The sequence below is a fragment of the Dendrobates tinctorius genome, unplaced genomic scaffold, assembly GCF_039654945.1.
Source record: "Dendrobates tinctorius isolate UK_male_01 unplaced genomic scaffold, ASM3965494v1 ptg000158l, whole genome shotgun sequence".
In the NCBI taxonomy this organism is placed as follows: domain Eukaryota; kingdom Metazoa; phylum Chordata; class Amphibia; order Anura; family Dendrobatidae; genus Dendrobates; species Dendrobates tinctorius.
Window position 1 is genome coordinate 24666768 of NW_027361825.1, and position 26885 is coordinate 24693652.

Genomic DNA, 26885 nt, shown 5'->3' on the forward strand with positions numbered 1-26885 from the left:
CAAACGGGGGTTACACTTGGAATGATCCATTCACCTGCTCTGTGTATTGCTTATTAAACACGGTAGAGAATAAGTCACGTTATTATAGAATACAGTGTACTGGTAGGACACACAGCTTCATTACATTTTCCACCTGTTTTTTTTTCTGCATGGTGTTGTTAGCACTAGTATGGAATGGTACGGTCCTAGTCTCCCACCTCTTCTGCCGTGTGGTGCAGTCCAGGCTGTGAGTCAGCGCTGTGGGCGTGGCCGGCTGGTATTTACGTGCTGTGTCCAGTCTTTGGGTGTCAGTTGCAGCTGCAGAGAGACAGAAGAGTGGTGTAATCATGTCCGGAGCGCAGATGGTCCAGGTCCATGTTGTGTACTGGTGAGAGCAGGCGCGGCCATGGCTTTGTTGACATCTGCAGGGTCTGCATGTAGCCCCCTTTATGTGAGGCTGAGCTTTGGCTGTGTATTTTGGCCTTTGGTTTAGTCACCTTTGACCTCTCCTGGGATCAGAGCCTCTTATTCCACTGACACTGTTGTGGAGGTCCTCTGTTCCTCCTGGGAATGTATGAGGACAGTGCCAGTTAAGGGGTACAATGTTTCCTTTTCAGTCAGGAGTCCCTGCGTCAGCTGTCGGGCTGTGTTCACATTTGTTTTACAGTGACAGCAAAAGCTATGAGACTTGACTTGAGAAATCTTGGGTAATCCCCCCCTTAACTTGTAAACTCCAGCATGTCACCTAGTTCAGGGTTTCCACCCATAAATAGTGAGTGCAAAAAAGCTGCAGGTATCATGTTTTGGTGTGAAAACGTTCAATTATGATTATCATTATTATGAGGCAGAGTTGAGAAAGCTGACCCTGCCCACACCGGGCTCTGTCTAAAGTCCATAGACCGTGGGGTGCTTTTTACAGGAGGCTGTGTTGCTGGACTGTTAATCTTACTGATCATTTAGTAAACAGTACATAGCATGCATTGTCTTTTAATTAGCTACATGTCATTCAAGTTTTCAGAGTAAATTTTATTCCTAATTAAATGAGAAACTTCAATATTATCATTTTTTTTTTTTTTTTTTTTTCTTGTCCCTTTTAGTGGTGCATGAGGGTACCTCCCCAAGGTAAGGATCCTCTTGTGGTTACATTTGGACTGATTTCCTCTCTTCTGTAAATGTGTCTGTTTCCGGTCATGGTAATATTAATTACTGATTACTACTAATTGCCCATTGATGGGAAAGTGGAGTTGGGGACTTTAGCATGACTTGGTGCTATCTTCATCTTTTCCACTAGATGTCAGTGTTTGTTTGACAGTGGTAAAAGATCTTGCTCTACAGCCTGTTGTGATTCAGTATCTGTTACTAAAAGGTGGTGCCTGTGTGGGAAATGGAATGTGGCTTTTTTTTTTTTTTTTTTTTTTCTCTAGTGACTACATAATGTGAGGAAAATAAGTAAATGTGTAATTTTAGTTTCAGCAGTTGGAGGATGACCTAGAAAACTTGTTTCCTGGCCTGCTGAAAATTGTAAGTTTAACGCTTCATTTTGTGGTTGTGTGGCTGCAGAATGGCCTATGATCTTGATGATTTTCACTTGTTCTTTACAGGTTGGGGAAGGTACCCCCACATCCACTGGGTGGTTTGAAGTGTCTGTTAATGGGAAGCTTGTCCATTCAAAGAAGGTAACTGGTCTGTAAAATGGCTGGCACTACTGATCAGCCTGTAATCCTTAAAGAATTGGCTTGGTTAAAAGTCCCACCCTTGAGGAGTTGCTACTAGCGATGAGTGAAAGTGCTGGGATAAGGTGTTATCTGAGCACACTCATTCTAAAATGCTGTGTATAAGCCCTGAAAGGCAGTGGCCACATCTTGTATTGGCCAAAACAGCTGGCAGGTTCCCTCTAACAAGACAAGTTGTGTAATGTTGACACTTGAGAGCATGCTTACAGGCTGTGTACACCTTTTTGGCTCTTCATTCCTTTGTTAAAGATGGCAGCAGTGAAGAGGTGGCTCACTGATCTTCAGAGGGGATACAGTATCTATAGTCCTCAAGGAGGGCAGAGAAAGGAAAGTCAAGAATTGGCACTCTGATTCAGGAGCTCAAATAACCTTTTCAGAGAGGAGCGTACTTGACCTCTAGTGCCACCTATTGGAAGTAGCAATACTAAAGGTCAATATAAACCCTGAGCCTTGGGACAAGAAGCCAAACCAAATGCTCCCATTTGCAGACGCCTGTTTCGGAGTGTTTTCTCTTCATCAGTGCAAAGCAATAGATCTGATTTGGCTAAGGGTATGTGCACACGCTGTGGATTCACCTGCAGATTTTTCCGTGTGGATTTGCAGGTAAAACCGCAAGGAGCGACCTGCAGTTTGACACCTGGACAATAGAAGGCTTCAAACTGCTGCAGTATCCACAGAAATACTTGACATGCTGCGGATTTAAATCCGCAGGGTAAAATCCGCAGTGTGGGCACTGCGGATTTGAAATCCCATAGGCTAACATTATACTGTACAATGTCTGCGAAACTGCTGCGGATCTGCAGGGCCAAATCCTCAGTGTGTGCACATACCCTAATGGCTCTCCTGCCTTCCTCTTGTGATGGGTAACTTGCAGGCAGTGGGTGGGGAGATGAGTGGAAAGTTACACGTACAAGTGCAGTGCTCCCACCTACTGCACTTACAACTTGGAGAAATTCAAAGAGGCCACGATTTACTGTGTTAAAGTACCTTTTACGTCCTTGCTGTCAGTTTTGGTTGTTAAATCTTCATGACATGCTCTCTTTTAAAAGGAACCCATCACAATTTTGTGTGGTTTTTTTTTTTTTTTTTTTTTTTTTTTTTTACCCCCCCTCCCCTTGCTACCCCATCTGAGAGTAGCAAAATCCCTGATTCCAGCAACATGTCACTTACTGGGCTGCTAGCTGTAGTCTTGCTCATCTCCAGCAACAGGGTTTATCGGTCGTCCATGACGGCACCACCTGAGAGAGGGGATCTGCCCTTCAGGAACAGGAAACCTACAGATACAAAAGGGCGGCACCTCTCCCACGCATCAGTTGGTTTCCTGTTCCTAGAGGACGGGACGTCCTTCAGATCGTCCATCATGGAGTCGTCGAGGGATTCCCAGGCCGGCTGACCGACTCAGGTAGCGGGGGGATCTCCTACCTCGGTCAAGCTCGGGGTACCTGGAAGCGCCACGGTGGGGCTGGGTAGGTCGCCACGGCAGTGGTTAGAGCAGGCGGAGCAAAGGGTCCGGTGGACAACCGTCTCCACAATCCGGGCACCAGGTATGTATGCAGGTCCCTCCTGATGCGTCTCCCCCCCGGGGTCTGGTCTCAAACCCCCTCCGGCCGGGTCGGCGGTTACGTCCGGTCGGCAAGCGCAGGCTGGCGCGCATGGGGGCGGCGGGCATACCGGAGCCAGGGGCGCCGCGCCTGCTCCTTTCCGCGCGCTCCCGCGGCCTCTGTCGCGCGGCGGAAGGGGCAGGGCCGGGAACGCCAAAACCGGAAGTCTGGTGCCGGCCGCCTTCCTAGTTTGCGCGGCGATCCGGGGGGACGCGCGGTACCCGAGGTGGGGGGGGGGGGGGGACTGAGCATGCCGGGGAGGGTTCCTGGGGGAGGTGCCGCGCCAGTGCCCTGCTGACCGGATACTGGGAGGCCTTAGAGGGCAGGAGGTGATGCTGCCGGGGTGCTTCTGAAGGCCCAGCGATGGATATGACAGAACCCCCATAGAGCAGCAGGACGTGCAGGAGCGCCCACAGTAGGAGGCCTCGGTGAAGCCTCATACGAGTGGCCAGCAGAAGAGAAAGCGGACGAGTGACCAGAGCCGCAGAAGTTCCTCCAGTCTAAAGGATTCCCCCTGCCTCCCTCCGTGATCCAGTACCTGCCTCATCTGCATGGGTAAGAGTTCTCCATGAATGTACCCTGATGCAGTGTTCCCTTATGCTTGTTTCGCAGGGGAGGAAAGCTACGGTAAAACAGCACAGGGAATGTGCCCTCTGTAGTTGCCCCTTACCAGACGGCCACCCCAAAAGACTGTCAGCCATGTGTGCGACAGACGGTAGGGGTTGGAAGGGGATGGGGGCCCAGGCGTAGACTGACAGGCCCTTACACTCTTCCCCCATCCTTACAGGGACAGAGATGAAAGCCCTATCTAAAAGGGACTCTTCTAGGGGGAGAGAATTTAGTTTCTCAGGGTCGGAGCTGCCCCTAGGAACAATTACTCCTCGGATTCCCCGGCCTCCACTTCGTCCTCTTCGGATGAAGACTCAAGCCGATTCTGCTTCCCATTAGACCAGATGGACAAGCTAGTTAAAGCAATAAGGTCCACCATGGCAGTAGCAGACTCAAAGCCAGAGCTTTCGGCACAGGTAATGTTCGGAGGTCTAGATCCCAGGAAACACAAAGCTTTTCCATTAAATGATAAGGTCCAGAGCCTGATAGAAAGGGAATGGAAGAGACCCGAAAAAAGGGGCTCCTTACCACCTGCCTTCAAAGGGAGGTACCCATTTGATGACCTAGTGGTAAACAGATGGGATAAGGCCCCTAAGCTGGACGCGGCAGTAGCCAAAACCTCCAAAAAGTCCTCCATACCGTTCGATGATATGGCCTCCTTAAAAGACCCGCTGGATAAAAAAGCAGATTCCTTTCTAAAGGGAACATGGGAGATGTCAGCAGGCGCCCTAAGACCAGCGATGGCTGCCACTTGTATAGCCAGATCCGTGATGGTCTGGCTAGATCAACTAGATTCCCATCTGATGGACGGAGCCCCAAGAGCATCCATTCGGAAAACTCTACCGATCATCCAGAATGCTGCGGCTTTCTTGGCTGATGCCTCAGCAGACTCGGCAAGGATGGCGGTTAGATCAGCTGGGTTATCAAACGTAGCTCGAAGGGCCCTCTGGTTAAAATGCTGGCCAGGAGATATCCAGGCCAGGTCACGACTCTGCTCCATTCCATGTGAGGGGAATATCTGTTTGGCCCTGTCCTGGACGAACTTTTAGAGAAAGCCGGGAACGATAAAAAGTTCCCCAGCCTCCCGGATCCTTCTTATAGACGCCCCTTCACCAGGAAAGGATATTTCCATGGAAGGCCGTCCAGAGATCAGGGCAGATGGGACGACAAAAGGAGAGGTACAGGTTTCATGTTCGGAGGAGGGGGCGCCAGGAAGGTCCATCACGTGACACTAAAAAACCGCCCCAATGACTAGATGCTGTGGGGGGGAGACTAGCTGCTTTCTACCCAGCCTGGTCGCTGATCTCTAGCAGCAACTGGATACTGGGGGTGATAGCTGCAGGTTTACGACTAGAGTTCACCCGGGTTCCCCTAGATCGATTTAAGGTCACCCCTCTCAGGTCTTCCACATCAGAACAAGCTGCCCTGGAGGCCGAGGTTCATGAGCTTTGCCACAAGAAAGTCCTGACTATGGTTCCAGAGGGGGAAAGGTTTCTACTCCCCTCTGTTCCTAGTCCGCAAGCCAGACGGTTCCTTTAGGACTATAATTAATCTCAAGTCCCTCAAACGATTTCTTGGTTATACGGCCGTTCAAAATGGAAACAATTCAACAATAAAGTTGTTGTTTCAAAACTGCTTTATGGTGGTGTTAGATTTAAAAGATGCATACTACCATATACCCATTCATACAGCCATCAGCGCTTCCTCAGAGTAGCGGTTCAGTTAAATGGGTCAGTTGAACATTTCCAATATGCGGCCCTCCCCTTTGGGGTGGCAGTCGCTCCCCGGGTGTTTACTAAAGTGGTGGTGGAAGTTATGGCCCATCTACGTGAATCTAACATTCTAGTAGTCCCCTACTTAGATGACTTCCTGATTATAGGGAAAACGGCAAAACATTGTAAGGAACAGCTACAGAGGGCAATGTCGGCCCTAGAGCGGTTAGGTTGGCTGCTTAATATCAAAAAATCTCGGTTACAGCCAATGAGAACTCAGCAATTTTTAGGCCTGATTCTAGATTCTGAGAAACAGGAATGCCGTCTGCCTCCGGAGAAGCTTGTTCGCCTACACTATCAGATCCTAAACACTGCCAATAACCCCACCATGTCCCTCAGGAAAGCCATGTCCCTTCTGGGTTCCCTTTCCTCCTGTATCTGGCGGTCCAGTGGGCCCAGTTTCATTTAAGAACACTACAGGGCGAGGTCTTACTGCATCAAAAAATCCTTGGGGGTTACTTGGAGGGCCAGCTAACCTTGTCCCGAAGCACAAGGGAGTCCCTAGAGTGGTGGCTAGAAAAGGATAATTTGTCCAGAGGGGTTCCCTGGGAGTGTGACATATCCCCCATAGTCACTACGGATGCTAGCCCTTCCGGTTGGGGGGCTCATATGGGTGAAGTCCTAGTCCAGGGCCTATGGGACCATCACCAGATAAAAATGTCATCTAATTTGAAAGAACTGACAGCAGTAGAGCAGGCAGCTAAGAAGTTACTTATGTATCAGCAGGGCCATCATGTGCGAGTGTTCTCCGACAATCAGGTCACAGTGGCTTATATCAACCACCAAGGTGGGACTCGTTCCAAACCCCTGATGAATGTGGCAGAACGGTTGTTCCAACTAGCAGAGCAGCATTTTCTATCTTTGACAGCACTACACATAAAAGGGAAAGAAAATATGATGGCAGATTTCTTAAGCCGCAACCTAGTAAAACAAGGAGAATGGTCCCTAAACAATTCGATCTTCGACCTGATTATACAAAAATGGGGACAGCCAGAGGTAGATCTCTTCGCCACCAAGGAAAACAGGAAATTAAAACTATTCTGCTCCCTAAATCCCAGAGAGAACCCCCTGGCGGTAGATGCCTTTCTGATAAAGTGGGACTTCAGGCTAGCATACGCCTTCCCTCCCCTATCGCTACTACCCTTGGTGTTGAGAAAAATCAAGAGACAGAGCAAGGGTCATAGTCATTGCTCCATTTTGGCCCAGGAGGGCATGGTTCTCATGCCTCAGGACCATGTCGGTGTCCGTTCCTTGGGTTCTTCCGGACATCCCGGATCTCCTATCCCACGGCCCAGTCTTCCATCCTCAGGTGGCTGGCCTACATCTGACGGCGTGGAGTTTGAGCGGGCACTCTTAAAAGAAAAAGACTTCTCCCCAGACTTGATTAACACCCTACTTAAGAGTAGGAAGGTCATTACTACCAAGATCTATGCTAGAATTTGGAAGAAGTTCCTGCAGCGCTCTGAAATGGTTGCTGGGGGTTCAACTCCAATAAATCAGATCTTAGAGTTTCTTCAGAAAGGTCTGGATATGGGACTTTCCACTAGTACTCTTAAAGTACAAGTATCAGCTTTGGGGGCTCTCTTTAGCTGCAACATCGCAGGTAATTACTGGATCAGTAGGTTCATTAAGGCAGCAGGTAGGTCCAGGCCAGTAGTGAAGGATAGATTCATGCCATGGGACTTGAATCTAGTCCTTACGGCCATGACGGAAGCTCCATTCGAACCTATTTCATCAGCTTCCATTAAAAATCTGTCCCTCAAAGTAGCCTTCCTGGTAGCTCTAACCTCAGCTCGCAGAGTAAGCGACATCCAGGCATTATTTAGGCGTCCTCCTTATATACAGGTTAAGGACGGGTAATACTCAGACCTGATCCGGCGTACTTACCTAAAGTGGTTTCTAACTTTCATAGGACTCAGGAAATAGTCCTTCCATCCTTCCTCCCTAATCCAGCTAATGAGAAGGAAGAAAAACTACATACCCTGGATGTTAGGAAATGCCTCATAGAATATCTGGCAGCTACCGATCCTTGGAAGAAAGATAATACCCTATTTATTTCCCACCAAGGCCCTAGGAAAGGTTGTAGAGTGTCAAAAAATACACTAGCCAGGTGGATTAGAGAAGCAATTTCTGTAGCATACACTTCAAAAGGCAGGTCGCCACCTGGGAAGCTGAGGGCGCTTTCCACCAGAGCCATGGCGACCTCGTGAGCCGAGAGATCAGAAGTCTCCATCGACCAGATATGTAAGGCGGCTACTTGGTCCTCTCCGAGCACCTTTTGTAGTCATTATAGGCTAAACCTGGGTGCTTCCACAGACCTCTCTTTTGGTATAAGGGTGCTGCAGGCTGTAGTCCCTCCCTAAATAGTTATTACTCTCTGTAATTCTCTCAGGTGGTGCTGTCATGGACGACCGATAAAGTCTTAAGTTACTCACCGGTTAACGGTATTTTATTCGGACTCCCATGACAGCACCACGAGAGAGGGGATCCGCCCCATAGGAACAGGAAACCTACAGATACAAAAGGGCGGTACCTCTCCCACGCATCAGTTGGTTTCCTGTTCCTGAGGGGTCGGGATCCTACAGAAGAATGGGATCCCAGGCCGGCCAGCCGACACCGGTAGCGAGGGGGGTCTCCTACCTCGGCTTGGTTCGGATTTTCTGGAAGACGCCACGGTGGCCCAGGATGGGTATCACGGCGGTGGCGTGGACAGCAGGGAGCGGAGGATGGCCGTCTCCGGAATTAAGCCGCCGCCGGTAAGTATTTTCCCCCCCCCGGGATTCCCGGCTCCGGCGGCGCAGATAGGTTGCCAGCGCTGTGCAGAGGGCTGCGACCGGGCGCTGCTCCGGAGCTCCCGGGCGTCCCGCGGAGCTTCCGGGGTAGCGGTGACGTCAGGGGGCGGGCGGAGGAGGCGCTTCCGGGTCAGCGCGCTACTGCGCATGCGCGGCGATCCCAAGATGGCGGCGCCCATCGGAAACACCGGTGGCGCGCGGTGGGGCGCCAGCTGGGGTAGGGAGATCCATTAAGGGGGGGGAGGGGCGCGGCATGGAAACTGCTGACCGGAGGAGGGGTATTTAGGCGGGACCCGGGCAGGGTACCTTGCCTTGGCCACATTACTACATGCAGCAGTGTGCAGCAGCAGCAGTGGTGATGGAAAGCGATCGAGAGCAGCAGCGACAGAAGCAAGGGCAGCAGCGGCAGACATCACTGCCGCCCCTGGATGACCTTCGGCAGGTCAAACAGAAAAAGGGTCCCGTGACAGTAATGCGGGACGAAGTGACCAGTCCACTCGTAAAAGCTCCTCCAGGCAGACAGGAGCATCGGCTGAAAGAAATCCCCCTCGTTCTCCGGTACTTGATTGTGGCACTGGTAAGTGATCTTCGTGAAAGTTCACTCAGTGACGGGACCCCCCTTCTGTGTTTTTCTTTTTCTAGGGAAAAAAAGCTACAAATAAAAATAAACATAGGGAATGCGCACTCTGTGCATGCCCATTACCAGACGCGTGCCTCAAAAGATTGTGCCCCCCCTGTATTCAGCAGACGGTGGCAGAAGAGTCGCCTGCAGTAGCGGCGAGTTTGAGAGACATTGTCAGGGTAGAAATGAGGGAAACCCTAAAGTCCTTGTCTCAGCCGCAAAGTCTAAGGGGCGAGGTCCCGGCGGAGTCTGATTCCTCAGCAGAGTGGAGAAAAAGCAGAGACTCCCAGGCTTCATCTCCCTCGTCCTCTTCAGGAGAAGAGGACTCGGGGCGATTTTGTCTGCCTCTTGACCGGGTAGACAAGCTGGTCAAAGCAGTCAGAGGGACAATGGAGGTAGAGGAGCCTAAGCCCCATTTATCCATGCAGGATGTCATGTTCGGTGGGCTGGAACAGAGGAAGCGGAGAGTCTTTCCGTTAAACCAAAAGATACAGGATCTGATCCACAGAGAGTGGAAAAGACCGGACAAAAGAGGGTCGCTACCACCAGCCCTCAAAAGGAGATACCCCTTCGACGATCCGGCAGTAAGTTCTTGGGACAGAGCCCCCAAATTAGACGCTGCCATTGCGAAGGCATCAAAAAAATCCTCGCTCCCCTTTGAGGACATGGGATCCCTTAAAGATCCCTTAGACAGGAAAGCTGATTCCTTCCTGAAAAACACCTGGGAGATGGCGGCCGGGTCCTTAAGACCAGCAGTGGCTTCAACGTGCACGGCCAGGTCCATGATGGTCTGGTTGGACCAGTTGGAGTCACAACTAAAGCAGGGTACATCAAGACAAACAATTCTTGGGGCCCTACCGACCATCCAAGAGGGAGCAGCTTTCCTAGCAGATGCCTCAGCGGATGCAATGAGAATGGCCGCCAGAGCAGCAGGTCTCTCTAACGCAGCTCGCAGAGCCCTGTGGCTAAAGTGCTGGCAGGGAGACATCCAGTCCAGAGCAAAGCTCTGTGCGATTCCATGTGAGGGTGAATACTTATTTGGAACTGTCCTAGACGAGCTGCTTGAAAAGGCGGGGGACGACAAGAAAAAGTTCCCAAACCTTTCATCAGCGTCCTACCGTCGCCCATTTGGTAGAAGGAGATTTGGCCAGGGGAGAAGGCGCAACTCTTCACCTGTTAGAGATCGACCCAGATGGGAAGACAGAAGGAGACGAGGTACGGGCTATATGTTTACACGCTCGTCAAGAGATCAAAAGAAATCAAATCAATGACTAGCGGTTCCCGTAGGGGGTAGACTGTCATCCTTCTTCCCGGCATGGTCGCAGATTACGAATAGTGACTGGGCGTGCAAGGTAATATCCACCGGGCTTAGGTTGGAATTTACCCAGATCCCGCGGGACACCTTTAAACTGACCCCCTTAAGATCTTCTCATCTTGAACAAGCGGCTTTAGAAGCGGAAGTCTTGAGCCTATGTCAGAAAAATGTTCTGGTAGAGGTCCCAGAGGCTGAAAGAGGAAGAGGGTTTTACTCTCCCCTGTTTCTAATCCAGAAACCTGATAACACATTCAGAACGATTATAAACCTTCGTTTCCTTAACGAATTTTTGATTAATCATAAATTCAAAATGGAGTCCATTAATACAACAATAAAAATATTGTTTAAAGGTTGTTTTATGGCAGTCATAGATTTGAAAGACTCGTACTATCACGTACCTATCCATACAGACTTCCAGCAGTTCCTGAGGGTGGCAGTTTCAGTAGAGGGCACAGTACGTCATTTTCAGTATAGAGCCCTTCCCTTTGGTCTCTCAGCAGCACCCAGGGTTTTTACAAAATTAGTGGCCGAAGTTATGGCTCACTTACGAGAGGTTGACGTCTTAATCATTCCATATTTAGACGATTTCTTGATTGTAGGAAAATCGATGGGTCATTGTAAATCCCAGATAGAAAAGGCTAGATCCAGGTTAGAAAACCTAGGATGGATTTTAAACTACGAGAAATCCCGACTCCAGCCCTTAAAAATACAGAAATTTTTAGGATTGATACTAAATTCAGACACTCAGCGGTGCCTGCTACCACTAGATAAATTACAAAAGATACAGGAGCAGGTTCTTCGGGCAATGGATAACCCATCTATGACCCTCAGACAGGCCATGTCCCTGTTAGGTTCTCTAACTTCATGCATCCCAGCAGTAAGGTGGGCACAGTTCCATACCAGAACCCTTCAAAACGACGTCTTGATTAATAGCAGGGCCCTTGGAGGCTCCTTACAAGGTCGGATGTGTCTAAGCCCCTCAACTGTTACATCACTAAGATGGTGGCTTCAGAGCGAGAACCTAGCGTCAGGGGTGCCCTGGATAGCACAGATAACCCGTATTATAACCACAGACGCTAGTTCCTTTGGTTGGGGAGCCCATATGGGGGACATAGTGGTACAGGGCCAGTGGGATTCTAATTCTGAAATCTCATCCAACCAGAGAGAACTATTGGCGATAGAGCGAGCAGTCAAGAAACTCATTATCTACCTGCAGGGCCATCATGTGAGGATACACTCGGACAACCAGGTAGCGGTAGCATATGTCAACCACCAAGGTGGAACCCGCTCCAGCGCTCTGATGCAGATAACAGAACGGCTCCTCCAGATAGCAGAGAGAAATTGTCTATCTTTGACCGCGCTCCACATCAGCGGAAAGGACAATGTAAGAGCAGACTTTTTAAGCCGCAAGGCTCTAAGACAAGGAGAATGGGCTTTGAACAAAGACATTTACCGCCAGATTGTCCGCAGATGGGGCCAGCCAGAGGTAGACCTCTTTGCCACCAGAGAAAACAGAAAAGAAAGATTGTTCTGCTCTCTGAACCCCAGGGAAAATCCCCTGGCGGATGCCCTACTGATAAGATGGGACTTTTCTCTGGCATACGCCTTCCCACCATTGAATCTTCTTCCCCTGGTAGTCAGGAAGATCAGAGAGGATCAGGCAAGAGTCATACTGATTGCCCCCTTTTGGCCCAGGAGGACCTGGTTCGCGTGGTTGAGGACCATGTCGGTAGGCGATCCCTGGGTACTACCGAACCTTCCGGATCTCCTCTACCAGGGGCCAGTCAGCCACCCACAAGTAGCGAGACTTCATTTGACGGCGTGGTGTTTGAAAGGTCACTATTAAAAAATAGAGGGTTCTCCAAGAACTTAATTGACACCCTCCTAAGAAGCAGAAAATTAACCACCACTAATATTTATGCTAGGACCTGGAAACGCTTCCTATCCACCTCTCACTTTGACATCAGAGATGGAATTCCCACGAAACATATTCTGGAATTTCTCCAGAAAGGTTTCGAATTGGGTCTCTCCACAAGTACGCTAAAAGTACAGGTTTCAGCCTTAGGGGCCCTGTTTGCAGTTGATATTGCAAAAGATTATTGGGTAGCAAGGTTCATCAGAGCAGCGGCCAGATCGAGACCTATACACAAAGACAGATGCGTACCGTGGGACTTAAACTTAGTCCTTACAGCCATGACAGAAAGTCCGTTTGAACCTTTAGATTCCGCCTCACTAAAGATTATATCCCTTAAAACAGCATTCCTGGTAGCAATAACATCCGCACGTAGGGTGAGCGACATACAGGCACTCTCCAGATTGCCTCCTTACACAGAGTTCTTACAGGATAGAGTGATCCTAAGGCCAGATCCAGCATACCTTCCCAAGGTAGCAACACAATTCCACAGGACACAGGAGATAGTTCTGCCTTCCTTCCTCCCTAATCCAACCAACCCTAAAGAGCAGAAACTTCAGGCATTAGATATTAGGCGGTGCTTACTGACATATTTAGCAGCCACGGATCCTTGGAAGGAGAACGCATTATTCCTATCCTTCCAAGGTTCCAGAAAAGGATACAGAGTATCAAAACGCACATTAGCAAGGTGGATTAGGGAGGCTATCTCTCTTGCCTACACAGCAGGTGGCGGTCCGGCTCCACAGAACCTGAGGGCAAATTCCACTCGGGCCATGGCATCATCCTGGGCAGAGAGATCTGGAGTATCAATTGATCAAATATGTAAGGCGGCCACCTGGTCATCTCCTTCCACCTTTTTTAACCACTATCGGTTAGACATGGGTGCCTCCTCAGACCTCACCTTCGGGCTAAGGGTGCTGCAGACTGTAGTCCCTCCCTAAATTAGTTTACATCTCTGTAATTCTCTCGTGGTGCTGTCATGGGAGTCCGAATAAAGTATTAAGTTACGTACCGGTAACGGTATTTTTCGGAAGCCCATGACAGCACCCTTAGTTCCCTCCCTTGTTCACATATAGGGGTGCACTCCTTAGAAGTTTGTTCATAGAATCACCTTATGTGGGAGATGGTATGAAATAATTCTGTTAAATAGGGTAGATAGGTTGTATATATCATATGTTGTGTACTAACCATGGTAGCCTCTCAAGCTCTGTAATCCAACTGATGCGTGGGAGAGGTACCGCCCTTTTGTATCTGTAGGTTTCCTGTTCCTATGGGGCGGATCCCCTCTCTCGTGGTGCTGTCATGGGCTTCCGAAAAATACCGTTACCGGTACGTAACTTAATACTTTTCGGAGTCCATGACAGCACCCATATATTCCCTCCCTTTTAGTCTATTTTGGGTGTGCACTTCTTCCTCTTATACGTACACGGGTAATTTAAATAGTTGTGTATAGTATTGTATATAAGTTATGCTATTAACCATTGTGGTGCTCTGTAATCCAACTGATGCGTGGGAGAGGTGCCGCCCTTTTGTATCTGTAGGTTTCCTGTTCCTGAAGGGCAGATCCCCCTCTCTCATGTGGTGCTGTCATGGATTCCGAAAAATACCGTTAACCGGTGAGTAACTAAGACTTTTTTTCAGAACTGCAGCAAGCAACTCTTTGCTGGAGGCAAAGACTCAGTCCTTACATTATGCTGCTCTCAGATTAGGTGACAGATTCCCTTAAAGGGAATCTGTCACCCTTTTTTTTTTTTTTTTTTTTTTTTTTTTTTTTTTATCATATAATCTCATTCGGTTGTGTCACATAAGGATTCTCTTAGTACTTTTGCTTCCCCCTGACCCCGCACCTTTCATGCATAAATACCTTTTTTATATTGGTTCAGATGTATGTAAACTGCCGCTGTCCGGTCTGATGGGCGGGGCTTATTCACCACCACCCCCCCCCTTCCTGTCTTGCTCTACACAAGAAGAAATGCATAGAGCAAGGAGGGGGAGCAGGTGAATAAGCCCCGCCCAGCGGACCGGACAGCGGCAGTTTACATACATCTGAACCGATATAAAAAAGGTATTTATGCATGAAAGGTGCGGGGTCAGGGGGAAGCAAAAGTACTAAGAGAATCCTTATGTGACACACAATTGAATGATATCTCAAAAAAGGGGTGACAGATTCCCTTAACTCCTGGTTTGACGTTTTTCTCTTAGCAACTTCTGGTGGCCTCCAGGTCTACTCTTTGTTTTTGTCTGTCACTGCTATACTTTGTGTGGTGTTGTGGTCGGTAAGGCTAGTTTCACATTAGCGTTTACGGCCGCAGTGTCGGGCTGCGCATGGCCGCTGCTAAGCTGTGCCTCCGCTGGGAGCTCTGCCTACGGACGCATGACGCTGCCTGCGTCCCCTATCTTTAGCACTGGGGACGCAGGCCGTGCGCAGTATGTTTGGCGGTGCATGCGTCCTTTTGACACTGAGCGCACCAAATTGCAACCTGTTGTGTTTGGCGCTGGTCGGCGCAGCGTCAAAAGGACGCATGCACAGCCAAACACATACTGTGCACGGCCTGCGTCCCCAGTGCTAAAGATAGGGGATGCATTCAGCGTCATGCGTCCATAGGCGGAGCTACCAGCAGAGGTGGGGCTTGGCAGCAGCCCGACGCTGCGGCCGTAAACGCTAATGTGAAACTAGCCTAACCTTGGTATTTTGTCTGACAAATGATCAAAGGTCATGAAACCTGAGTAACCAGTCCTGTTGCATCTGTCATGTAGTGTTTATCCACAGGTCAAAAAGTTCCCCTGACAGCAGAGATTATATTGTCATGCCTTAAGGGTACCGTTACACCTAGCGATGCACCAGCGATCCCGACTAGCGATATGACGCTGTCAGGATCGCTGGTGCATCGCTAGGTGGTAGCTAGTGAGCTGCCACTCAGGCAGATCTCACTAGCGACATCGCTGGGGACGGGGATCGCTACTTACCTGTCAGACGAGGCGATCCTGCGTCCTCCCGCCCGGCTCCATGCGTCGCTCGTCGTCACAGCAGGAAGCGACCGACGAGAAATGGTCCAGCAGCTTCTCGCGCGATCAGCGATAACCAGCGGGGGAGCCGGTCGGAGGTAAGTATCACATGCAGCGATATCGCTGCAACGTCACAAAATCGGTGACTTTGCAGCGATATTGCTAGCGATATCGCAGTGTAACGGGGGCTTAAGGCTATAAAAGTTAGGGACCCCCTCAGAGGTTTGCTGTGACATGGTGAGTTTTATACAGTCTGATCCAAATGTTAATTGCAAACCACATGTTCAGTTTTGTGGGGTGTTTTGTCTAGTGGCATTAGATCAACGTAATCACATTTAATTTGTGCTCCATGTTCGGTTTTCTCTACCATTTTGATTGCTTTTAAAAATAGAAGTGTTAATGATAAAATGCAAAGTGACTGGATTAAAAAAAAAATACATTACGATCTCATACGTCCATCCTTTTGCCTTTATCAAGTTTTTTTTCAATATTCGTGGAGGAATTCGGCATGGAGACTGTTCTAAACGTCCTGGAGAACTGACTATTCTTCTGTGGATGTTGCTTGTGCGAGTCCTTCTCTTGTAATCCCAGGCAGGGAATAATAGAAGTGCTCTGTGGGGCCAGATCTTCACTTCAAGACTCTTCATTCTTTATTCTGAAGATGGTTCCTAAACAATGCTAACTAGATGTTTTGAATCTGTCTGGCTTTAAATTTATTTTGCAGCAGATCAGTCCTCTCTGATAATATTATATAAATCGTTGTCCAAACTCCCTCCAATTAAGTTTGTTGAAATGCAGCCCCAAGACTGTGATGAACCTCTACCATACTTGACCTATGTCTGGTACAATGATTGTCCGCAATCTCAATCCTTTCTGGAACACACTGGCACTTGCTGTGAAGTATTTCAGCTTCTGACTAATCCATCCATGTTGGGGGGGGGGGGGGGGGTGTAATAGCTGCATCCCACTGCTTGTTGCCAGTTCTGAACTGATGGCACTGCTGGACATCTTCCAATTTGAAGAAGTAAGCATGGTGTGTGGGTTTTTTTTTTTTTTTTTTTTTTTTACACAAAGACTCTTTGCCAGACCACTGTCTACAGTTGCTCGGTATTGGCCACTTCTTGGTGCCTTTTTCAAATGTTTGTGAACAGCTCATCTAATAGTTGTCTGCTTTTGAAATCTCTGCCTGGAGGGAGACCTTGCTGATGTTATAACTACCTTTTGTCTTGTTGCTGTGCTCAGACCTGCCATGGTGTATGACCTGTGAGCACTTTATAGTAGAAGTTGGCTGTTCCTCACCCAGTTTTTAAGCCTCCTACTCAGATGTGTCTGTTAATGATCATTATGTAGCGAAACAATCGGTATCACCTGTTTGGTGCAACTGTCTACTCATCCACCTCACTATAATCCAACAATGTCCCCTGACTTTGCATCAAATCTTCCAGGTTCAGTAACAGTCTTACAAAGGATGCTAAGAACAAATATTGATTTCTCTTCATTCTGTTAGTGTTGCTTTAAAAAAAAAAAAATTCAAAATTATTTTTACGCTGTAGCATTGCCGCACATGACTAAAACTTCTGCATAGTACTGTGTACACCCTATATCTCTAAGTATACCACTAACCCTTACTTGTATCTGTTAGAATGGGGACGGTTACATGGACAACAAGAAATTACAGAAGGTCGTGTCTGCCATTGAGTCGGCTATGAAGGGATGTTGAAACTGGGAATGCAAAACAAAGTTTACAGAGTGGATTGTAAAGGTGAGCGGTGACAAACTCTTATTAATACAGGTGCAGTCTGAGTGCTGCCCAGTGTCAAATAGAGCTGTTCATCTAGGCTTTTGTGTTCCCAAGTTATGATCATTCCATATAATCTGATCTTTGCTTTCTTTCCACAGACAGGATGAACGCTTGTTCCTTTCATCTTAGCCGAGCACTCTATGATGGGAAACGCTAAAATGCCCGTGAGCAGGGCCGCTCCCTGATAAATCTGTGCAGTATACCAAGATGAATCCAATGACTGGCTTCCAGTGTTTGCTTTTACACATCTAACTTTTTTTTTTTTTTTTTTACTAATAAAGTTAATGCATATAAAACAAACTCTATAGCTTCCACATAAACATAGGATCTCAAAAACACTTTGCAAAACTCTTGCTCACCCTGAAAGGGAAATTGTCACTTGCGCTATGCTGCCTCAATCCTGGCACCGTGACCCAACCTTCCTGCAGCAATCCACCAAAGTGTACATTTTTCTCTGAGATGCTTTGGTGTTTGAGAAAACATAACTTAAATATCCTGACCAACCCTCTTTTAAACAATAGTGTTTCTCTTTTTTTTTTTTTTTTTTTTTTTTGATGCTGTACCATAGCTCTGAAGAGACTGGGCTTTAAATTTATGGCTCTGGAAGATGGGCTAGGGCTTATATTTGGGGACTGTCTTATGATGTCTAAGATGACATGTATATGTGACTATATAGACTGTACATGCCAGCCTTATTTGTCTAGACATGACCATGATTTCACCAAAAGTCCATAAAGGGAAGCTGTCACCTATGTTTTGGCATATAAGATGTGGCCACAGCCATCAGGGGCTTAGCTACAGTATACTGTAATGCTGTAGATAAGCCTCCAATGTAACCTGAAAGAGAAGATAAATGAGTTATATTATACTCACCCAGGGGCAGTCCGGGTTTGATGGGTATTGCAGTCCGGTGCCTCCCATCTTCTAGCGATGACATCCTCTTCTTTGCTTCCTGCCACAGGCATACTGCCCTGCCATGTTGAGACCAGGTCTGAGAGGCCTGGAGCCTGCGCACTGCAGTAATCTGCCCTCAACAGGGCAGATAAAGTACAACTGGGCCGGGAAACAAAGAAGAGGACGTCATTGCTAGAAGATGGGAGGTGCCGGACCGCCTCTGGGTGAGTATAATGTATCTAATTTTTCTTTCAGATTATATTGTGGGTTTATCTACAGCATTGCAGAATAGTGGTGGTACCGGCAGCTCATATTCACAAAAAAAAGGGAGTGACAGATTCCCTTTAAGACCAGCCATTACACATAATGATGTCCCAGCAATCCCACCAACGATCTGACATGATGGGATTGCTGGGACATCGTTAGGCTGATTGCTGGTGAGCTGTCACATAGACAGAAACCAGCGTCGCTGGAGGGGCTAATGTAAACATTGGGTATCCAGGAGCCACAGCTCCTGGATACCTGCTGATTACTTCAGAAACCAGTGTGTACACCAGTTTCCAATGTAAACATTGGGTATCTAAGCCGCACGGCTCCTGGGTACCCGATGTTTACCTTAGAAACCAGCGTCACTGATCTCTCGCTGCCACACGCAGCGATGCTGTTCTCCCGCTGGCCAGCATGCAATCAAAAAACGGCTCAGGCCGATTGAGCACGATCAGCGATGACCGGCAGGGGGGCCGGTCGTTGCTTCCCCACCCCCCCGTCAAACACAGTGATCTTGCTGGTGCATCACAAAATCAGCTATCTTGCTAGCGAGATCGCTGTGTGTGATGGGCCTTAAGACTTATTTTTGGAGTGGGCTTGTATTTCAAACATATTCGTAAAGTCATGCTAAACTTCTAATTACTATAAATTGACTGGACAAATGTGTGCAGGTCAAGCATGCACATAAGGCTACTTTCACACTAGTCGTATGTCGCAATGCGCCGTTTTGGAGAAAAACGCATCCTTTTGGAAGTGCATTGAGCAGCAAGGTGGTGTGCTGGTGAAAGGGGGGGGGGGGAAAAAAACAAAAAACTTTTAAATCTGCCTGAGCGAGTGTGACCTGAGCGTAAGTGCGAACTGTGGTAAGTGTGTGACTTGAGATTCAGTGAAGAGGTGTTTGGAAAACCTATAACAAATACCTGTGTGAGTTGCTGAATTGTAGGTTGCTGAGTGCTTTCTACCTGTTCAATTTTTGGGGGGGCGTGGGGGCTTGTTTAACCTATTCTCTATACAGGGTTAATCTCTTATTTTACTATCTGTTTTTAAGGGTTAACTATATTGCATCTAAATGTTGAGGTGTAACTATATTCACAAGGGGTTAATTAAGGGTGGGAGTTCATACAGTAATTAAGGGTTTATAAGGGGCAGCTGGTTGGGGCTCAACTCCTTTTGGAAGTGCATTGAGCAGCAAGGTGGTGTGCTGGTGAAAGGGGGGGGGAAAAAAAAAACTCTTTTAAATCTTCTGCCTGAGCGAGTGTGAATGAGCTGAGTGTGACCTGAACGTAAGTGCGAACTGTGGTAAGTGTGTGACTTGAGATTCAGTGACTTGGGATTCAGGGAGTTTCCAAGGGAGGTCTTACTGAATTGCTGTTATGTTAATATTTTTTTTTTTAATTTATTTTTGCTTATCTTATTGTCTGGTGCAATCCCCACTAGGATGTGCTCCACTATTGCCAATGCCATCCAGTGCACGTCTTGCCGCATGTATGAAATCCTTGAACAGCCGGTTGAGGGTGCATACTGCTGTGCATTTGGAAGCCCAGATACTGGATCTAAATGTGCAGCTGGCAACACTGAGATCCATAGACAATATGGAAAGGAGTCTTCTGCTCACTGAGCAGACGCTCAATGGGATAGATGAGGGGGGGGGATGCTAGGTTGGAGCTGCAGGACAATGAAGCAGCTAGCTGGGTGACAGAAGGCGGGGTAGAGGGAAGAGCACCAGGGAGGCTAGTCCTGATCTGGCACACCCCAATAAGTTTGCTAAGTTGGCAGATGAGGGGAGTGTTAGTGCAGGAGTAGCACTGCTGCAGCAAGGCATGTCCTCTGAAAGCTGGAGGAGAGTCTGCTCCAGTAAGGGGGGGAAATAGGAGAGCAGGGCAGGCCAGACAGGTTCTGGTAGTGGGAGACTCAATTATTAGGGGAACAGATAGGGCAATCTGTCACAAAGACGGGGATCGTCGAACGGTGTGCTACCTACCTGGCGCTTGAGTCCGACACATCGCTGATCGGGTTGACAGATTACTGGGAGGGGCTGGTGAGGATCCAGCGGTCATGGTGCACATTGGCACAAATGACAAAGTTAGAGGTAGGAGGAAGGTCCTTAAAGATGATTTCAGGGAATTAGGCTGTAAGCTTAAAGCAAGGACCTCCAAGGTGGTATTTTCTGAAATACTTCCTGTGCCACGCCAGAGAGGCAACGGGAGGTTAATATGTGGCTCAGGAATTGGTGTAGGAAGGAGGGGTTTGGGTTCCTGCAGAACTGGGCCGACTTCTCAGTTGGCTACAGGCTCTACGCTAGGGACGGGCTGCACCTCAATGGGGAGGGTGCAGCTGTGCTGGGGGAGAAAATGGCTAGAAGGTTGGAGGAGTGTTTAAACTAGGGACGGGGGGGGGGAGGGTATTCCTTTTATAGGAGGGGAAGACAGTGCAGCTAGAGACCTGGGCACAAATAATGAAATTGGGGGTGGGGTTAGAACAGTTAATAATTTAAGAAAGAATAGAGGTACAGAGAGATACATAAAGTGCATGTATACTAATGCCAGAAGCCTCGCCAACAAAATGGAGGAATTGGAGTTAATGTTGTTGGAACATAATTATGACATGGTGGGGATATCTGAGACATGGCTGGACGAGAGCCATGACTGGGCGGTTAATTTACAGGGCTATAGTCTGTTCAGAAATGACCGAACAAATAAGGGAGGGGGAGGCGTGTGTTTATATGTAAAATCATCCTTAAAACCCATCCTTTGTGATAATATATATGAATCTAATGAAAATGTAGAGTCCCTGTGGGTAGAGATAAGGGGAGGGGGGAAAAATAATAAATTACTGATAGGGGTTTGTTATAAGTCTCCAAAAATAATGGAAACAACAGAGAATATCCTCATAAAGCAAATAGATGAAGCTGCGACTCAAGGAGAAGTCATTATTATGGGGGACTTCAACTACCCTGAAATACATTGGGGAACAGAAACCTGCAGTTCCAGCAAAGGTAATAGGTTTTTGACTACTATGAGAGACAATTACCTTTCACAACTGGTTCAGGACCCAACAAGAGGGGGGGCACTGCTAGACCTAATATTAACCAACAGGCCAGACCGCATATCAAATGTAAGGGTTGGGGGTCACTTGAGTAACAGTGATCACAAATTAATAAGTTTTCATGTATCCTTTAATAAGATGTGTAGTAGAGGGGTTACAAGGACACTAAACTTCAGGAAAGCAAATTTCCAACGGATGAGAGAAGATCTTGGTGCAATTAACTGGGACGATATCCTGAGACATAAAAATACACAAAGAAAATGGGAGATGTTTATTAGCATCCTGAATAGGAGCTGTGCACAATATATACCGTATGGGAATAAACATGCGAGAAATAGGAAGAAACCACTATGGCTAAATAGAGCTGTAAGGGGTGCAATAAGAGATAAAAATAAAGCATTTAGCGAATTAAAGCAAGTAGGTAGTGATGAGGCATTAACTAAATACAGAAGATTAAATAAATTCTGTAAAAAGCAAATCAAGACAGCAAAGATTGAGACCGAGAGACTCATTGCCAGAGAAAGTAAAAATAATCCCAAAATATTCTTTAACTACATAAATAGTAAACTAAAAAATGATAGTGTTGGCCCCCTTAAAAATAGTCTGGGTGAAATGGTGGATGAGGATGAGGAAAAAGCCAATATGCTAAATGACTTTTTTTCAACAGTGTTTACACAAGAAAATCCCATGACGGATAACATGATCAGGGATAAAAATTCTCTGTTAAATGTCACCTGCTTAACCCAGCAGGAAGTACGGCGGCGTCTAAAAATCACTAAAATTTACAAATCCCCGGGCCCGGATGGGATACACCCCCGAGTACTGCAGGAATTAAGCACAGTCATAGATAGACCATTATTTTTAATCTTTAAAGATTCCATAATAACAGGGTCTGTACCACAGGACTGGCGTGTAGCAAATGTGCCAATATTCAAAAAGGGGACAAAAACTGAACTTGGAAATTATAGGCCAGTAAGTTTAACCTCAACTGTGGGTAAAATCCTGGAGGGTTTTCTAAGAGATACTATACTGGAGTATCTGGAGAAGAATAACCTCATGACCCAATATCAACATGGGTTTACAAGGGACCGTTCCTGTCAGACTAATCTAATAAGCTTTTATGAAGAGGTAAGTTCCGGACTGGACCAAGGGAATGCAGTGGACGTGGTGTACATGGACTTTTCAAAAGCTTTTGATACGGTGCCACACAAAAGGTTGATACATAAAATGAGAACAATGGGGATAGGGGAAAATATGTGTAGGTGGGTTAAGAGCTGGCTCAGGGATAGGAAACAAAGGGTGGTTATTAATGCAGCACACTCAGACTGGGTCACGGTTAGCAGTGGGGTACCACAGGGGTCAATTTTGGGCCCGCTTTTTAACATATTTATTAATGACCTTGTAGGGGGCATAGAGAGTAGAATTTCAATATTTGCAGATGACACTAAACTCTGCAGGGTAATCAATACAGAGGAGGACAATTTTGTATTACAAGAGGATTTATGTAAACTAGAAGCTTGGGCTGATAAATGGCAAATGAGCTTTAATGGGGATAAATGTAAGGTCATGCACTTGGGTAGAACGAACAAGATGTATAATTATGTGCTCAATTGTAAAACACTGGGCAAAACAGTCACTGAAAAAGACCTGGGTGTATGGGTGGACGACAAACTCACATTTAGCGGCCAGTGTCGGGCAGCTGCTGCAAAGGCAAAGAAAATAATGGGATGCATTAAAAGAGGCATAGATGCTCATGAGGAGAACATAATTTTACCTCTATATAAGTCACTAGTGCGACCACACTTAGAATACTGTGTACAGTTCTGGTCTCTGGTGTATAAGAAAGACATAGCTGAACTGGAGCGGGTGCAGAGAAGAGCGACCAAGGTTATTAGGGAACTAGGGGGTCTGCAATACCAAGACAGGTTATTACATTTGGGGTTATTTAGTTTGGAGAATCGAAGGCTTACGGGTGATCTTATTGCAATGTATAAATATATGCGGGGACAATACCAAGAGCTTTCTAATGATCTTTTTACTCTTAGACCTGTGACGGGGACAAGGGGGCATCCTCTACGTCTGGAGGAAAGAAGGTTTAAGCATAATCACAGACGCGGATTCTTTACTGTAAGAGCAGTGAGACTATGGAACTCTCTGCCATATGATGTTGTAATGAGTGATTCCCTACTAAAATTTAAGAAGGGACTGGATGCCTTTCTTGAAAAGTATAATATTACAGGGTATATACACTAGTTTCCTTAATATTGCGTTGATCCAGGGAGCTAGTCTGATTGCCGTATGTGGAGTCAGGAAGGAATTTTTTTCCCCAATGTGAAGCTTACTGTTTGCCACATGGGTTTTTTTTTGCCTTCCTCTGGATCAACATGTTAGGGCAAGTTAGGATAGGGTATGGGTTGAACTAGATGGACTTAAAGTCTCCCTTCAACCTTAATAACTATGTTACTATGTAAAGTTGCCCGCAGGATGCGTTTTTTCTCAATAGACTTGCATTAGCGATGCAATGGAAGTGTCGTGTTTTGGCGGGTGCGACGCACAAAGTTACATGTAACTTTTTTTTGTGCGTCATGTCTGCCATTTTCAACCACGCATGCGTAGCTGAAACTCCGCCCCCTCCTCCCTGGACAATACAATGGGGCAGCGGATGCGTTGAAAAACTGCATCCGCTGCCCCCGTTGTGCAAATCTTTCACAACGTATGTCGGCCCGACGCATTGCGACGGGCCCGTACCAATGCAAGTGTGAAAGTAGCCCAAGGATACAAGCACCTCGTTCTACTAATCAGTATTCTGTTCCAATGGTCATGCACCTGCCCATCAGTAAACTATAAGTGAAAACTTGTTTTAAAAGGACAGCCCCTTTATGTTAGGAGCAGCTCTTCAATGAGAAGTATAGAAAACTAACTTGTCTAGTATGGCAGCACACCGATTGGAATATAAACCGGGGAACAGTGTTCCTACAGTAAGATTGTGGCCTTCAATAGTGACTCATTGTATGGTGATGGCACAGAGGATCGGCCTTCAATTAGTTACCTCAGATTTCCATGATTCTGAAGATCTCATCTGTGTGCGGAGAGGGATTGTGAAGATTCAAATTACAGTGCATGCCATTGTAAGATCTTGGGCACATCCTCACTGTCTTGAGACTGACATGGTACATGGCCTTATTGTTGGGGTGAGATCTTAGTGATCATCAGGTCATGCAAATATTAGCCAAGTGCATGCATAGAAATACATCGAAATTAATGTGAGATGTGTGCTCCTCTCTTGGCAAGAGCTGGCACCAAACTGGACTTGTACAAACAAAAGATCATGGAACAGGCAGGAAGAGGGGTTGCACAGTTTCATCCATTATATCAGTCTGTGATAGGTCCATGCTAGGTCTGTTCCATGTATCCACCTCACATTACAAAGACTCCAATGTGTAGTTCCAAGTTGTAGACGGCATCTTGCCACACCACTTATATTACTAGCTTATGTAAGCTTAATAATTGATTTCATTAGCCATTCTCTCCTTCACATTAGTACACCTGTACACTGGGGCCACAGTAGTTTGGAAAGCATAAGCAATATTTGGGTGAGGAAAGGGCTTTTTTTTATATATATATTTCACAATACAACTACATACATTACAAAGATGTCTGTTCACCAGCTGAGCCCACGTCATCTTTCTTGGTAGATGATGGCTGTGTCACTAAGCCGCCATTAACTCTTTAGCCCCTTACTGACCGCTGATGGAAGAATACGTCAGCTGTCAGTATGCCCCGCTTTGAGGTGGGCTCCGGCGGTGAGCCCACCTCAAAGCCACGACATGTCAGCTGTTATAAACTGCTGACGTGCCCGCAATAGGCGCAGGTGGAATCACGAGCCGCCCGTGCCTATTAACTATTAAAAATCCCGCTGTCAAAACGCTGACCGTGGGCATTTAACTAGTACTTCTGGCGCCCGGCTGGAAAAGAGCGCATCGCCGACCCCTATCGTGAGTCAGCAACGCGTTGCGTTGACCACCAGAGGTTTCATAGAGACCTCTATTGTTGTTGCCGGTAGATTGCTATGAGCGCTACCCTGTGGTCGGCGCTCATAGCAATGCTGTATTTCTGCTACATCTGGGCGATCTGACCATTGCCTATATGTAGCAGAGCCGATCAAGTATGGCATGCTTCTAGCCTCCTATGGAGGCTATTGAAGTATGCCAAAAATAAAAAAACATAAGTTTTAATCACCCACATTTCGCCCCAATCAAAATAAAATAATTAAAAAAATCAAACCTAAACATAAACGGTGTAGCGAGAAAAAATATCAAAACACCAGAATTACATTTTTTTTGTTGCTGCGACATTGCATTAAAATGCAATAATGGGCGATCAAAAGAACGTATATGCATAAAAGTGGTATCATTAAAAACAGCCCGGCACACAAAAAATAAGCCATCACCCGACCTGAGATCAAAAAAAAAAAATGGAGATGCTACAGGTCCCGGAAAATTGCGCATTTTTTTTTTTTTTTAAGCAAACTTTGGAATTTTTTTTCACCACTTAGATAAAAGAGAACCTAGACATGTTTGGTGTCTATGAACTCACTCGTAAAGACCTGGAGAATGATAATGGCAGGTCAGTTTTAGCATTTAATTTTTGGAGTACACGACGTGGTAAAACCAATGGTGTCGTTGAAAAGTACAACTCGTCCAGCAAAAAATAAGCCCTCACATGGCCATATTGATGGAAAAATAAAAAAGGTATAGCTCTGAGAAGGGGAGCGAAAAACGCAAAACCGAAAAAAGCACTAGGGGTTAAGAGTAGGAAAGCATTGACAACAAAAATATACACCAGAACCTGGAGCAAGTTTCTATCAGCATCAGGGGTGGAGGTTGAAGGAAAGGTTCACATAGGCCAAGTGTTCGTACAAAAGGGCCTAGAGATAGGTCTACCCACAAACACCCTCAAAGTCCAGGTGTCGACTCTAGAGGCCCTGTGTAATTGTGATCTGGCGGGGAATTATTGGGTGTCTAGGTTTATCAGGGCATTGGGTAGGTCTAGGCCCATCCTTAAGGCCCCGTCACACATAGCAATCTCGCTAGCGAGATCGCTGCTGAGTCACAACTTTTCTGACACAACAGCGAGATCGCTGTGTGTGACAGCGACCAGCCCACCTGCCGGTATCGCTGACCGCTGCAAGAAACCTCTGGACATTTTTTTCAGCGCTGATCTCCCGCTGGCCAGCACGCATCGCTGCGTGTGACAGGCGGGAGACCAGCAATCAGCTGTAAAATAATAAAAAAAAATATTTTTTTATTCTCACCTTCCGACATCCCGCGCAGCATTCCCGACTCTCTCCACGCTCCGGTCCCAGTAATCCTTTGCAAGAATGACCGCGAGACTTCGCGATCCCACGAGAATGGACGTCATCGCAGTAATTCTCGCAAAGGATTACTGGGACCGGAGCGTGGAGAGAGGCGGGAATGCTGCGCGGGACGTCGGAAGGTAAGTATAACAATATTTTTTATTTTAATTCTATTTTTGAC

General features: G+C 47.0%; 1 protein-coding gene across 1 annotated transcript; it reads left to right on the top strand.

Annotated features, from left to right (window-relative positions):
• Nucleotides 1–218: 218 nt before the first annotated feature.
• On the top strand, nucleotides 219–17692 carry SELENOW (selenoprotein W). Its single transcript, XM_073549130.1, has 6 exons — nucleotides 219–367; nucleotides 1077–1101; nucleotides 1447–1500; nucleotides 1581–1655; nucleotides 16984–17103; nucleotides 17241–17692. The coding sequence occupies exons 1-5, from the start codon at nucleotides 327–329 to the stop codon at nucleotides 17059–17061; spliced, it is 273 nt and encodes a 90-aa protein (XP_073405231.1). The 5' UTR covers nucleotides 219–326; the 3' UTR covers nucleotides 17062–17103; nucleotides 17241–17692.
• Nucleotides 17693–26885: the final 9193 nt, after the last annotated feature.